Source organism: Hyla sarda, chromosome 4 (assembly GCF_029499605.1).
Source record: "Hyla sarda isolate aHylSar1 chromosome 4, aHylSar1.hap1, whole genome shotgun sequence".
In the NCBI taxonomy this organism is placed as follows: Eukaryota; Metazoa; Chordata; class Amphibia; order Anura; family Hylidae; genus Hyla; species Hyla sarda.
This window is the reverse complement of record NC_079192.1, coordinates 51456080-51470576: the sequence shown is the minus strand read 5'-3', so window position 1 is coordinate 51470576 and position 14497 is coordinate 51456080. Positions and strand designations below refer to the sequence as shown.

Here is a 14497-nt window from a genome sequence, read left to right as displayed (position 1 = left end):
TTTTGCACTTTAGTTTTTTCCTCATTACCTTTTAAAAATCATAACCCTTTCAATTTTGCACCTAAAAATCCATATGATGTCATTGTTTTTCTTGCGCCACTAATTCTACTTTGTTATGACATCAGGGGGGCTTCCGTTTCTACGCAGTACATGTTTTTTTGGTAAAAATGACACCTTATCTTTATTCTGTAGGTCTATACAATTAAAATGACACCCTATTTATATAAAGTAGGTTTGATTTTGTCGTACTTCTGGAAAAAATCATAACTACATGCACGAAAATTAATATGTTTAAAATTGTCGCCTTCTTATCGCTATAACATTGTTATTTTTTCACATATGGGGTGGTATGATTTTGCGCCATGATCTGAAGTCTTTATCGGTACCATTTTTGTTTTGATCAGACTTTTTGATCGCTTTTTATTCATTTTTTTATGGTATAAAAAGTGACCAAAAATACGCTATTTTGGACTTTGGAATTTTTTTGCGCTTACGCCATTGACCGCGCAGTTTAATTAATGATATATTTTTTACAGCTCGGACATTTACGCACGTGGTGATACCACATATGTTTATTTTTTTTAACAGTTTTTTTTATGGGAAAAGGGTGGTGATACAAACTTTTATAAGGGAAGGGATTAAATCACATTTATTAACTTTTTTTTACACCTTTTTTTTGCAATGTTATTGCCCTCATAGGGGACTATAATATGCATTACACTGATTGCAGGCACTGATCAATGCTATGACAAAGCATAGCATTGATCAGTATTATCTGCGCTTGATTGCTGAAGCCTGGATCTCAGGCTTGGAGCAATCAAACTCCGATCGGACAGCGAGGAGCCAGGTAGGGAGTCTCCCACTGTCCTCTCAGTTGTTTGGGATGCCGCAATTTCACTGTGGCGGTCCCGAACAGCTACGCTGAGCTAAACGGCAGCATATTCTCCCGTTTTAGATGCCGCAATCAACTTTGATCGTGGCGTCTGATAGCAACCGGGACCCCGCAGATAGGAATAAATCTAGATATGTCTACTGCCCCTCCGCCATCTATTATTTTAGTCACCCAGTAAAAAAAAATCTATAAGATTTCAATATCGATGGACAGAGGTGGCAGCAGAGAACGGTGTGGTCAGACAGAAAATAAATTAAAAAAGAAAATAACTTCCTGTGGAGCATACAGCAGCTGATAAGTACTAGATTAAGATTTCTATATAGAAGTAATTTACAAATCTGTTTAACTTTTTGGCACCAGTTGATTTGAAAAAAATTGTTTTCCACCGGAATACCCTTTTAGCAAGATGTAGCATATTTCTATTGATTACCTCCTAATGGCCAGTGGGCCCTGGTATCTGTCCTGGTTGTCTGACCACTGAGTATGAATAAACCCAAAAATAACAAGTACTCATATGCATAGCCATTTAATAGATTAGTGTTGTAAATATTCTTAAAGGTCAAAAAGCAATCACCCAGGGGAGCAACCGATCGACCGGGGCCCTGCTCCCAGCCCTCCCGGGAAACAGCTGATTTTGTTGGGAAAGCTGTAATCAATATAGTATTCCATGGCAGCCATTCAGATGAATGGCCAAGGGTGGCTTGAGTCTGCGAAAACAGGAGGAAGTGAGGTTCTCTTCATTCTGGCTCGTAGACGAGGGTTCATGAGTGGGGCCAAAAACCTTGATGATGTTCATATGCCCTAAAAGGACATATGGGCAAGGGTTATCCTCATGAGACAGCCCTCCTAACATGGAGCTCATAGTCTTGCTGGGCCATGACTGTGCTTTTTGATTTTATATGGAGATTTTTTTCCTGGATAATGAATGAAGTCAATGTGCACAAACACTGTGGTACTCAAGCAGGCACATATCTAGTTTGTTCTAATCGTGTATACAGTTTTACCATATGGAAACAAAAAACAACGACCCATGTCCCCTAATTCCTATAGACCGAATGAAGATCTCTGTCCCTGTTTGCTATGGTCCCTATTTGCTATAGGCTATAAATGTTAAAGTCAACTTCAAGTCCCCCCGACTCCTAAAGGTGTCATTATTCAACACTTTTAAGTAAACATACCGCCACAATTTCCACTTTCCATCCATCTTGTTCGCCCAGGATGCTCATTGACTTCTTTAAAGCTTCTTCTCCCTGCTTGATGTAAGACATCTCAACTTCATTGTAGGTTTTCTCTTCGAGCCTGGAACCTAAGACAAAGATTTATGAAAAAGACATGCTTACTACTATTCTTGGATTTGTCCATTGGCTGGGGTAACACATTGCATGTAGCAAAATAGTTGTGACTTACTCAGTAGAGAGCTTCTTCTTCTGACTTGGTTTATCCATTGACTTGGTCCTGGTCCAACTAAAGCTAACTTTTCCAGTTCATGTGATAGAGCTACTGCAGCTGTTCTCCTGAGACCTGAAAAATAAGTACATATATATAAAAATGGTCAGCTATGCCATCGGAAGTGGGTCACTAGTATGTATGATGGTAGTTTTTTGAAGGGTGGCACTCAATAATAGTAATATAGAGGTCAGTAGAAAGGATGTCTATGTTACTTTATGTTGTAAAGGTTGAACTTGATGGACTCTTGCCTTTTTTGAACATCATAAAATATGTAACTATGGATAAGCCAATACAAGAGGTGGCCCCTACATGCTCATGCCTGTACAATCATTAGATCAGAACAGATTTGCCAATATATTATTTATAATATTGTGCTAGCCACGTCAGTGTCCATAAAATAGTTTCAGTCACATGGAAGCGTTTGCATAGAAGTTATCCTTTCACATTATGCCATGTAAATGTTACGGCTAGAGAACTGCCCACGCAGAGTGGTTCACACATAATTGTGCCAGGTACAGTGCCCCTTTAATACAACACACATATTTCCTGATAGTTCTCCATTTCTATACTAAGTCCTTAATCAACCTCTTAAAGGGGTAATTGGAAAAATGTTTACCGTATTTATCGGCGTATAACAAGCACTGGCGTATAACATGCACCCTTATTTTAAGAAGGTAATTTAAGTAAAATTTTAAATAAATACCTTGGAAGCACAATAAATGACTTGGAAGCACCTGCCCCTTTGGGGCTGACTGCTCGCTGACCGGTGACTTCCCTGACAAAAGTACCCTATACGTGACCATAACCAAGAGGGCTAAGAAGAGAAGGAGCAAATGGCTTTAGGGTGTTATGTCACATATGCATGACCCCTGGGGTACAAATACAGCTGGAACCCCTGACAATAGAACCCCTTTTGTAACCGACACTCCAAAGGAATTCATTTAGGGTTGTAGTAAGCCATATCTTTTACATGTTTCTATATATCTAGCTGTCTGAGGGCTTGTTTTTTGTGAGACAAGTTGCATTTATTAATGGCATCATTTAGTTGAATATAGAAAACTTTTATTATCTATTTTTGTGGAAGGCAAATACTTTTTTTTTGTTTTTATAACATTCTCATTGAGATAGGAGATGCGTTACTTACAATCTGTAGGTCAATACAATGACAGTGCTACCAAAATTATATTTCTTGTTTTACATTACTATTATTTATTATTACTTTACTACTTTTGCACAATAAAAACACAAATGAATTATCTCAAGTCTACAATTTATCACCTATCTACAGGATAGGTAAAGAGTAATTGTTGGGGGTCCGACTGCTGGAACCCCACAGATCACAAGAACATGGGTCCAGAGTACCCCTGTTTAAATGAAGCAGCAGTCATATATGTGCACTGCCACCCCAAACTTCACTGGACTGTCCATCATAGTGGAGTACAGCCCCCGGCTATCTTCAATAGTCTCATAGTGTGTTAATGGAACAGCAATATGCATACTGGACTACCCCATCATTCAAAAAGCGGTACTCAGGACCCCCCATTCTTTGATTCATGGGTACCCAGCAGTTGGACCCTTATGCATGAAGGACTCCAGCTCGATTAACAGATCAATATGTCATCTTTATTTCTGTACGCTACATGGATCACAGGTAAGACAGGATGTGACGCGTTTCGGCCAGGTGCTGGCCTTACTCATACTTATGCAAAATGTATATAGTTTTTTAGTATTTAAAGTTTTTTGCATAATAATATTGTATTGTCTTATTCTGAAGGCCATAACTTCATTTTTTTTGGTTGACAAAATTATGGGGTTCGTCTTTTGTGGAATGTGCTGTAGGTTTAACTGATAATGATTTTTTATTTCACTACTTTAAGGCAAGGTGACCAAAATCAGCAATTCTGTTTTGTTCTTTTGTACTGCGTTGACTGTGTGAGATAATTAACCCGACTATTTTAAAGGGTGGGACATTACAAATGCAGTTACCCCAGTTATAAATATTTGAGTGACCCTCAAAAAATGTATGCAAATCAAATATTGTGAAGCGTGAATAGTCCCAGGGAACCTGGGGATACTCCCTTTCGTGATCTATAAGGTATTACACCTGTACAAATGGATGTTTTGACCATAGCAACCATTGGAGCCCTGTGATGGCATTTCTGAGGTGCCGATGGGCTACAGGGGAAGCCTCCTCCTACTGACAACCCACTAGAGACAGTGGGAGCTTTGCTGTGTATGATAGCCTGCTGACCGGAAGGAACCCATGGGCTCAGCTTCTGCCAGCTACCTTTATGTACATTTACAGTGCAGAGCAAGTAGATGTTAAAGGAGTAGTCCAAGATTGGAAAAGTTATCCCCTATCCTGTTATCCCTGACCGCTGGGACCCCCCCCCCCCTACGATCTACCGTACAGGGCCCTGGCTCTCCGGCCAGATAGCGCGTGTTGACCACCCCACGAAGCGGTGGCTGACACGCCCCCTCAGTACAGCGCTGTGGTAGAGCCAGAGATTGCTAAAGGCAGCACTCTGGCTCTCCCATAGAGTTGTATTGAGGGTGCTTCATGCAGACTGCTGGGGGCCCCGTACAGGAGATCGTAGGGGATCCCAGTGGTTGGACCCCCTACGATCTGAAACATATCCCCTATCCTTAGGATAGGGGATACGCTTCTCAATTCTTGAGTAACTCTTTTAAATGTCTCCTGCTCTTGAGATCTTGTCTTGTCTTGCATTACACAAACAGCGTTATGATTTTACTAGGAACTGTCTAATACTTTATCTCACCTATGGTGGCACTACAACAAAATTAAACACAACACTTAATGCAGTGGCTCCTGCATAAATAACAGCTGGTCATAGGGGCTCCCAGCAGCAGCACCCTTTCTGATCAGCTAATTGTCAGGAAAACCTTTGAACAATAAAATTGCTCAAAGTGGGCAACACTGGTGTCTATCTAAGCAACTTCATCCTTACAATTGAAAAGGCAAACATGGCTGCAACCAGGGCTGGACTGGCCTACTGGGATATCAGGAAAATTCCCGGTAGGCTGCCCGCCCTGTGGGCCGCCAACCTACACTAGCACACAAGGTCCTGACTTTAGTATCAGGACCTTGTGTGCAGCGGCTATAGAGCTCCCAGCCCCGCCACTCACTCCATTACCTTCCCAAAGATCACAGACGCGCAGGACGTCTGCATCAGGGCCCGAGCCGCACGATCATCGCTCCACCTACGCTAGGACACAGACGTTATTACGCTGGACAGAAGGGCTCTGTGTGGGCACGGTGGGAAGGTACTTTTTTTTTTTAAACAAATAACAAATATTGCTTCAAAAGGGGTAGGAGGGGGGTAAGCTTACCTGCCTGTCTATCTACTCTAAAGGGGGGGGGGGGGGAACCGAACTGCCTGCCTTCCTAACTACTCTAAAGTGGGGGGCATACCTGCCTAGAGTAGATAAGCCTGCTTACCTACCTAATATAAAGGAATGGGGATCTACCTGGCTAATAAGAAGGGGTTAGCCTGCTTGCCTACCTAGCTAATATAAGAGGGGAGGGGGTAGCCTACCTGCATACCTAATATAAAGGAGGGATCTACCTAGCTAATATAAAGGGAAGGGGGGGAATTTACTGCGGGGGCACTATTACTGTGTAAGGCAATATTGATGTCAAGTGTGTGTTGAGGTGAGAATGGCGCTGAAGTGATGAGACTAAAATATTTGTCTGGCAGGTTCTGTGGAGACAAGTTTTAAAGAGGAGAAATCTTCATGATGCCCAGGACAGATGGAGAAATAAGATAGAGTGAATGACACTGATCAAAGACGACATCACCTGTGGTTCACTGGATGCAACTGTAAGCACTATTTGTATTATTATTTGTCCCTTGTATATTGGTATTATTGGTAATATTGGTCTCATTATACAGGATTTGGTCAGTACCAGCAGTGGCGTTGCGACCGGGGGGGGGGGGTTGCGTCCCGCACCGGGTGACACCATCCTGATGGGGTGACACCAGGTACGCCGCCGGTCCTCAGTTGCGCTGCCTGTCTCCGTACTAACAGCACCCCCCCGGCCCCCACTTGCGCTGTCTCTGTGATAGCATCCCCCCCCCCTCCGGTCCTCACTTGTTGCGCCTCCGTACTAGCACTACCCCCCCCCCCATCACCTTCACAGTGAGCCGGCCTGCGCCCCCACGTCTTCTGTTGCGCCGGTCCGACGTCCCTCCGCAGGGCCGGTGCTGGAGGACGTGACGTCACTCGCAGAGCGCCCGGAGAGAAGGAGCGCTGCGCTCGATGGGTGAGAGTGTGTGTCTGTCTCACTATCTCTGTTTGTGTGTCTCTGTCTGTGTGTGACTGTGTGTGTGTGTGACTCTGTGTGTGTGACTGTGTGTGTGTCTGTGAGTGTGTGTCTCTCTGTGTGTGTTTGTGTGTGTGTCTGTCGCTATCTCTGTCTGTGTGTGGCTCTCTGTCTGTGTGTGACTCTCTGTCTTTGTGTAACTCTGTGTGTGTGTGACTGTGTGTGACTCTGTGTGTGTCTCTCTGTGAGTGTGTGTCTCTCTGACTGTGTGTGTGTGTCCCTGTTGTGTGTGTGTGTGGTTTTTTTTGTGTGGGGGGAGGGGGGGGTTGTTTGAACCAGCGATCTAATGTGGGGAGACTTTGACCTATTGTGCGGAACATGCAAGGGAACCTGCGGCCTAATGGGGGGAAACTACTACCAAATGTGCGGAATCTATGCTACCTAATGTGGGGAAACTGCTACCTAATGTTGGAAAACTGCTACCTAATGTGCAAAGGCTGCTACATAATGTGGGAAAACTGCTACCTAATGTGGGGAATCTGTGCTACCTAATGTGGGGAATCTGTGCTACCTAATGTGTGGAATCTGTGCTACCTAATGTGGGGAATCTGTGCTACCTAATGTGGGGTAACTGGTACCAAATGTGGGGAATCTATTCTACCTAATGTGGGGAAACTGCTACCTACCTAATGTGGGGGAACTGCTACCTACCTAATGTGGGGAACTGCTACCTACCTAATGTGGGGGAACTGCTACCTACATTAAGTGGGGGAACTGCTGCCTACCTAATGCCCCCCCCCCTGGCAGTAGCACCCTCATCATCCACCAGCAACCCCCCCCAGCAGCAGCACCTTCATCAGCAGATCCTGATGGTGGATGATGGGGGTGCTCCTGCCAGGAGGATGATCCTGCAGATGGATGATGGGGGTGATACTGCCAGGGGGGGGATGGCCAGTAGCACCCTCATCATCCTCCAGCAACACCTCCCCAGTACTAGCACCCCCATCATCCACTAGCAACACCACCAGATTTATATTCAGAGGGTACAGTATGTGGCAGATTTATATTCAGAGGGTACAGTGTGTGGCGGTATATTCAGAGGGTACAGTGTGTGGCAGATTTATATTCAGAGGGTACAGTATGTGGCAGATTTATATTCAGAGGGTACATTGTGTGGCGGCATATTCAGAGGGTACCGTATGTGGCAGATTTATATTCAGAGTGTACAGTATGTGTTGGTATTATATTCAGAATGTACAGTGTGTGGTAGTATTATATTCAGTGGGTATGGTGTATGGAAGGTTTATAATCAAAGAGTATAGTAGTATTATATTTAGAGGATACAGTGTCTGGCAGGTTTATAATAATACTTGTTTTCATATAGAGGATGAGAATGCGCTGACATAGTGAGGAGACGTCTGGGCGTCGCATTCTGCAGAGAGAAGTTTTAGCTGGACCAGGCGAAATGTTTCATCTGAATTAGATAATGGAAGACTATAGAGAAGACGTCACCTGTAGTCACTGATATAATTGTGTATTCTCCTCACTATAGAGAAGACGTCACCTGTAGTCACTGATATCATTGTGTATTCTCCTCACTATAGAGAAGACGTCACCTGTAGTCACTGATATCATTGTGTATTCTCCTCACTATAGAGAAGACGTCACCTGTAGTCACTGATATCATTATGTATTCTCCTCACTATAGAGAAGACGTCACCTGTAGTCACTGATATCATTGTGTATTCTCCTCACTATAGAGAAGACGTCACCTGTAGTCACTGATATCATTGTGTATTCTCCTCACTATAGAGAAGGTGTCACCTGTAGTCACTGATATCATTGTGTATTCTCCTCACTATAGAGAAGACATCACCTGTAGTCACTGATATCATTGTGTATTCTCCTCACTATAGAGAAGACGTCATCTGTAGTCACTGATATCATTGTACATTCTCCTCTCTATATCCTATCAGAGCTGTAGTCGCTTGTCAGTTCTACACTTATGATGAGTGAAACTACAACTCCCAGCATAACCTTACCACTGCATAAAGGGGTACTCTACTGAAAAAAAAATGTTTTAATCAACTGGTGCTACAAAGTTAAACAGATTTATAAATTACTTCTACTTAAAAATCTTAATCCTCCCAGTACTTATTAGCTGCTGTATAAGTGATTCACAGGAAGTTATTTTCTTTTTTAATTTATTTTCTGTCTGACCACAGTGCTCTATGCTGACACCTCTGTCCATATCAAGAACTGTCCATAGTAGGAGCAAATCCCCATTGCAAACCTCTCCTGCTCTGGACAGTTTCTAACATGGACAGACAGAGCACTGTGGACAGACTGGAAAGAACTACACAACTTCCTGTGGAGAATAAAACAGCTTATAAGTACTGCAAGGATTAAGATTTTAAATAGAAGTAATTTAAAAATCTGTTTAACTTTCTGGCACCAGTTGATATAAAAGAAAATGTTTTCCAGTGGAGTACCCCTTTAAGTAATTCTGGGAGCTGTATATTTAAATGGTGAAAACTTCTTTAACACTTTCCCATTCTGTGGCAACTGGTATATCTGATTATTATACTGGAATTTCTCACAATGCGCTACAACAGTGGTGTCTGTCACAACAGGCTAAAAACTTACTGAGGGGGGGAAGGTATGGGGTGAGACTATTTTCTACCGCATCGGGTGAAACCAACCCTAGCAACGCCACTGAGTACCAGTATGATGGTGATATGTATACTGATAATATTCCTCCTTGTATATTGGTATTATTGGTAATATTGGTCTCATAATACAGGATTTGGTCAGTACCAGTATGATGGTAATATGTATGGTGATAATATTCCTCCTTGTATACCGGAATTATTGGTTATATTGGTCTAAGTATACAGGATTTGGTCAGTAACAATATGATGGTAACAATATGTATGGTGTGTATGGTATGTATGTATGGTGGCAATATTTGTATGCTGACATAATTGGTAATATTGGTCTCAGTATACAGGATTTTCACATGCAATGCTTCAGTTACAACGTAGAACGTAGTTTTTAAAGCTGTTGACTGTTATTGGGTCTTGGGCGCTGGCCCCATTTCATTGAAACTTTTGGCGAAGTAGTGCTGTATTTCTTCTGTGACATATATATATATATATATATATATATATATATATATACTCACATTATGGGGTGTGTGAAATGACACAAGAGAAATGACACAAGAGTATAATGTTTAATGTAGTCACAAAATACTCAATAACATTGTTCCATAACTCTTGATAAAAAAAAAAAATGCTATGAACTGGAAGTTTTTTTATTCAAAGTCTAAGGGGAAAAAAAAAGCAAGAAAAAAACGCTATACCTTGAACATTCTGCATTTTGAATGAAATACAAAAACGGTGACACTATTGGCTTTTGGCAAACATCTGACCACAATTTTTTTTGTAAAAATGCCAACTTTGAAGTCAGTGGGTAGCAAAATCAGAAAATCTGCGGCAAAATACACACGTGTGAATGTACCCTAAGGTTATGTTCACATGTACAGAATCTGCTGCATATTTTTGCTGCATATTTTCTGGAGAAAATATGCAGCAAAAATATGCAGCAGAACCTGTACGTATGTACCAGCCAAAGTGGCAGCCAAATAGCAATTGTAATAAAGTCTTGAATGTGATTTGTTGTTGTCATGTAGCTCTGGCGCAGTGTTTCCCAACCAGGGTGCCCCCAGCTGTTGCAAAACTACTGAAGGCTGTCCAGGCATGCTGAGCTGGAGGCACCCGGGTTAGGAAACAATGCTTGAGGGTACTGTAGTGTATTTTTATGCCACACATGAATTCACCCCCTAGTTATATTTCAGGGACTCTCCGCAGTGTAGTATATGGAGACCCCTGAACTGCTGTAAGAGACTTCATTACAATCTCCAGATCATCTGTGGTGGTAGTGAACAGGTCTAGGGCTGCTGAACTAAAATCTGGAAACTACAAGTATGAGAAGCTATGGACAGGAGAATGGTGGATGCCTGTGAGGCCGCCCCAGGTTTTCCACCCCCCCTGGGTAACAAGCTGCAGCTGAATAGCCCTTATATAAGGAGGCAACAGGGTGGGTGGGGGTTCCAATCCTTCACATTAGTCTAGACAGAGCTGCCAGATAGAGCAGTGCTGAGTGTATATGAGCTGCAAATGTTCCAAAACATCCGCTGCCCAACAGCAGAACCATTGTGCTAAATATAAGGAACCAAAATACAAAAAATCTAATGCTAGCCGTATTGAAATTTTGGGTTAAAATAGGAAATGGTGCTTCAGTACAGGTTATGGATCTAAGAGGAAATCTATGAGCAGATATGGTGTAATAGAGAAGGGGCTAGTGCGCTCAGAAACCATTGGATTTATGGGACAACTAGGACTGGAAGGTGTAGAGTAGTAAATCCTATAGAAGACCTATATGTGAATGTCTCCCAGCATTAGATAGGTTAAAGTTTTCAGGTTTGTAAAATCCAATAGAAGATCACTAGCTTTTCTTCTGCCAAGGCTGAAATAGCTGATAACAGTGAACAATAGCTTACATAGTAAATGCAGAGAGCATGTGGGGCCTGAGATACAGGGGGCCTGAGATACAGGGGGCCTGAGATACAGGGGGCCTGAGATACAGGGGGCCTGAGATACAGGGGGCCTGAGATACAGGGGGCCTGAGATACAGGGGGCCTGAGATACAGGGGGCCTGAGATACAGGGGGCCTGAGATACAGGGGGCCTGAGATACAGGGGGCCTGAGATACAGGGGGCCTGAGATACAGGAGGCCTGAGATACAGGGGGCCTGAGATACAGGAGGCCTGAGATAATGAAGCCTAAGATGCAGGGGCCTAGGAGACAGAGGCCATTGTAGTTTGTATTGCATCAAAACTTGCAGCCAAGGGCAAAAACGGACAACACACAGGGAAATTTATCATTCATGCAAATTTTTGTAGGATATGAAACCTGCTGCACAAAATTTGTTGCGCCCGTCACTTAAAAAAATTTGCGCAAATGTCAGAGCTACTTGAGTGTATAAAGGGCTGAATAGCTTACACACATTCCTATGCCAGGTGGTCACTGGAGTACATTTGCGCAAAATAATTATTGTGCAAGTGATAAATTCAGTGCCCCAACCAGTGCATCTCACGACCATGCCACTTGGATGCGTGCAACCAGCAGAATGACAGAGCTAGCGCAAACATCATAAAAACAGTGCAAAATGAGATGATTTTTGGCGCAAGTCAATGCGCAAATTAAAAACACATTTCATGCAATATTACTGGTACATGTCAGTGGATAAATCCCCTCCCCCATGGTCTCATTAGAAGATATTTTTGCTATTATCATACAAGTGTACCATTAGGGAAACCTGCTGTGCAAGTGTGTAGTTTCACCCAGTTGCTGCGTAAAATGCATCATGTTGTGCACATTACTTTATAAATTTGTGTAAATGAAAGGAAGCCCCTGGATAAAAAGGTTTTCCACCTCCCTGGGTAACAAGCTGCAGCTGAATAGCCCTTATATAAGGAGGCAACAGGGTGGGTGGGGGTTCCAATCCTTCACATTAGTCTAGACAGAGCTGCCAGATAGAGCAGTGCTGAGTGTATATGAGCTGCAAATGTTCCAAAACATCCGCTGCCCAACAGCAGAACCATTGTGCTAAATATAAGGAACCAAAATACAAAAAAAATCTAATACTAGCCGTATTGAAATTTTGGGTTAAAATAGGAAATGGTGCTTCAGTACAGGTTATGGATCTGAGAGGAAATCTATGAGCAGATATGGTGTAATAGAGAAGGGGCTAGTGCGCTCAGCAACCATTGGATTTATAGGACAACTAGGACTAGAAGGTGTAGAGTAGTAAATCCTATATAAGACCTATATGTGAATGTCTCCCAGCATTACAGATAGGTTAAAGTTTTCAGGCTTGTAAAATCCAATAGAAGATCACTAGTTTTTCTTCCGCCAATGCTGAAATAGCTGATAACAGTGAACAATAGCTTACATAGTAAATGCAGAGAGCATGTGGGGCCTGAGATACAGGGGCCTGAGATACAGGGGCCTGAGATACAGGGGCCTGAGATACAGGGGCCTGAGATGCAGGGGCCTGAGATAGATGCAGGGGCCTCAGATAGATGCAGGGGCCTCAGATAGATGCAGGGGCCTCAGATAGATGCAGGGGCCTCAGATAGATGCAGGGGCCTCAGATAGATGCAGGGGCCTCAGATAGATGCAGGGGCCTCAGATAGATGCAGGGGCCTCAGATAGATGCAGGGGCCTCAGATAGATGCAGGGGCCTCAGATAGATGCAGGGGCCTCAGAGACAGGGGCCATTGTAGTTTGTATTGCATCCAAACAAACAAAAAAATCAAACCTTGCAGCCAAGGGCAAACATGGACAACACACGGGGAAGTGTGCAAATTTTTGTAGGCTATGAAACCTGCTGCACAAAATTTGTTGCGCCCGTCACTAAAAAATTAGCGAAAATGTCAGAGCTACTGGATAGTGCATAAAGGGGTGAATAGCTTACACACATTCCTATGCCAGACGGTCACTGGAGTGCATTTGCGCAAAATTATTATTGTGCAAGTGATAAATTCAGTGCCCCAACCAGTGCATCTCACAACCATGCCACCTGGATGCGCGCAGCCAGCAAAATGACAAAGCTAGCGCAAACATCATAAAAACAGTGCAAAATTAGATGATTTTTTGCGCAAGTCAATGCGCAAATTAAAAACACATTTCATGCAATATTACTGGTACATGTCAGTGGATAAATCCCCTCCCCCATAGTCTCATTAGAAGATATTTTTGCTAATAGCCATTAGGGAAACCTGCTGTGCAAGTGTGTAGTTTCACCCAGTTGCTGCGTAAAATGCATCATGTTGTGCACATTACTTCATAAATTTGTGTAAATGACAGGAAGCCCCTGGAAAAAAAGGTGCCTACACCAGGCTGTCACTGGAGCACATATGTATACAAATAATTTTAGCGCAAGTGATAAATTCAGCGCATCATTTAATGCATCTGCTAACCACACTCACTGGAAGTCCTAAGATAAATGTCTGTAGGAGTACGCGGGTACAATAGAAGCCTCCTTTAATAACAAATGGTTATAGAGGAATCACATGGTTTATGGGGGAAAAATCATTTTCTGAATCAAATTTCAAAGCAAAAAACACATGTATCAAAGCTGTTGTTTTGTTTTTATTATGTGAGCCCTTTTGTATTTAACCCCTTAAGGACCCGGGCTTTTTCCGTTTTTTCATTTTCAATTTTTCCTCCTTAACTTTAAAAAATCATAACTCTTACAAATTTTCACCTAAAATTATATATAATGGCTTAATTTTTGCGTCCCTAATTCTACTTTGTAATGACATTAGTCATTTTACCCAAAAATCTACGGTGAAACGGGAAAAAAAATCAATGTGCGACAAAATTGATGAAAAAACGCTATTTTGTAAGTTTTGGGGGCTTCTGTTTTTACGCAGTACATTTTTTGTCAAAAATTACACCTCATCTTTATTCTGTAGGTCCATACGGTTAAAATTATACCCTACTTGTATAGGTTTGAATTTGTATCACTTCCGAAAAAAATCATGAATACATGCAGAAAAATTTATACGTTTAAAATGGTAATCTTTTGACCCCTATAACTTTTTTTTATTTTTCTGTGTTCAGGGCACTTTGAGGACTCATTTTTTGCGCCGTCATCTGAAGTTTTTAGCGGTACAATTTTTGTTCTGATCAGACTTTTTGATCACTTTTTATTCACTTTTTTGTGGTATAAAAAGTGATCAAAAATGCGCTATTTTGGACTTTGGAATTTTTTTGCGCGTACGCCATTGAACGAGCGGT

At 42.4% G+C, this 14497-nt stretch overlaps 1 protein-coding gene and 1 long non-coding RNA gene across 3 annotated transcripts in view; one reads left to right on the top strand and one right to left on the bottom strand.

Moving 5' to 3' along the window:
* The window catches only part of LOC130367910 (uncharacterized), a 225494-nt gene that overhangs the window by 3746 nt on the left and 207251 nt on the right, over positions 1-14497 (top strand). For both annotated transcript variants that reach the window (XR_008892213.1, XR_008892214.1), the window contains exon 2: positions 6061-6183. This is a non-coding gene — a long non-coding RNA (uncharacterized LOC130367910). The remainder of the gene's footprint in view (positions 1-6060; positions 6184-14497) is intronic.
* STAR (steroidogenic acute regulatory protein) overlaps positions 1-14497 on the bottom strand; it is a 30939-nt gene that overhangs the window by 13039 nt on the left and 3403 nt on the right. Inside the window, exons 2-3 of the mRNA XM_056570900.1 lie at positions 2300-2413; positions 2071-2198 (exon numbers count right to left, since the gene is read on the bottom strand). Coding sequence (XP_056426875.1) covers positions 2071-2198; positions 2300-2413 — 242 coding nt within the window. The remainder of the gene's footprint in view (positions 1-2070; positions 2199-2299; positions 2414-14497) is intronic.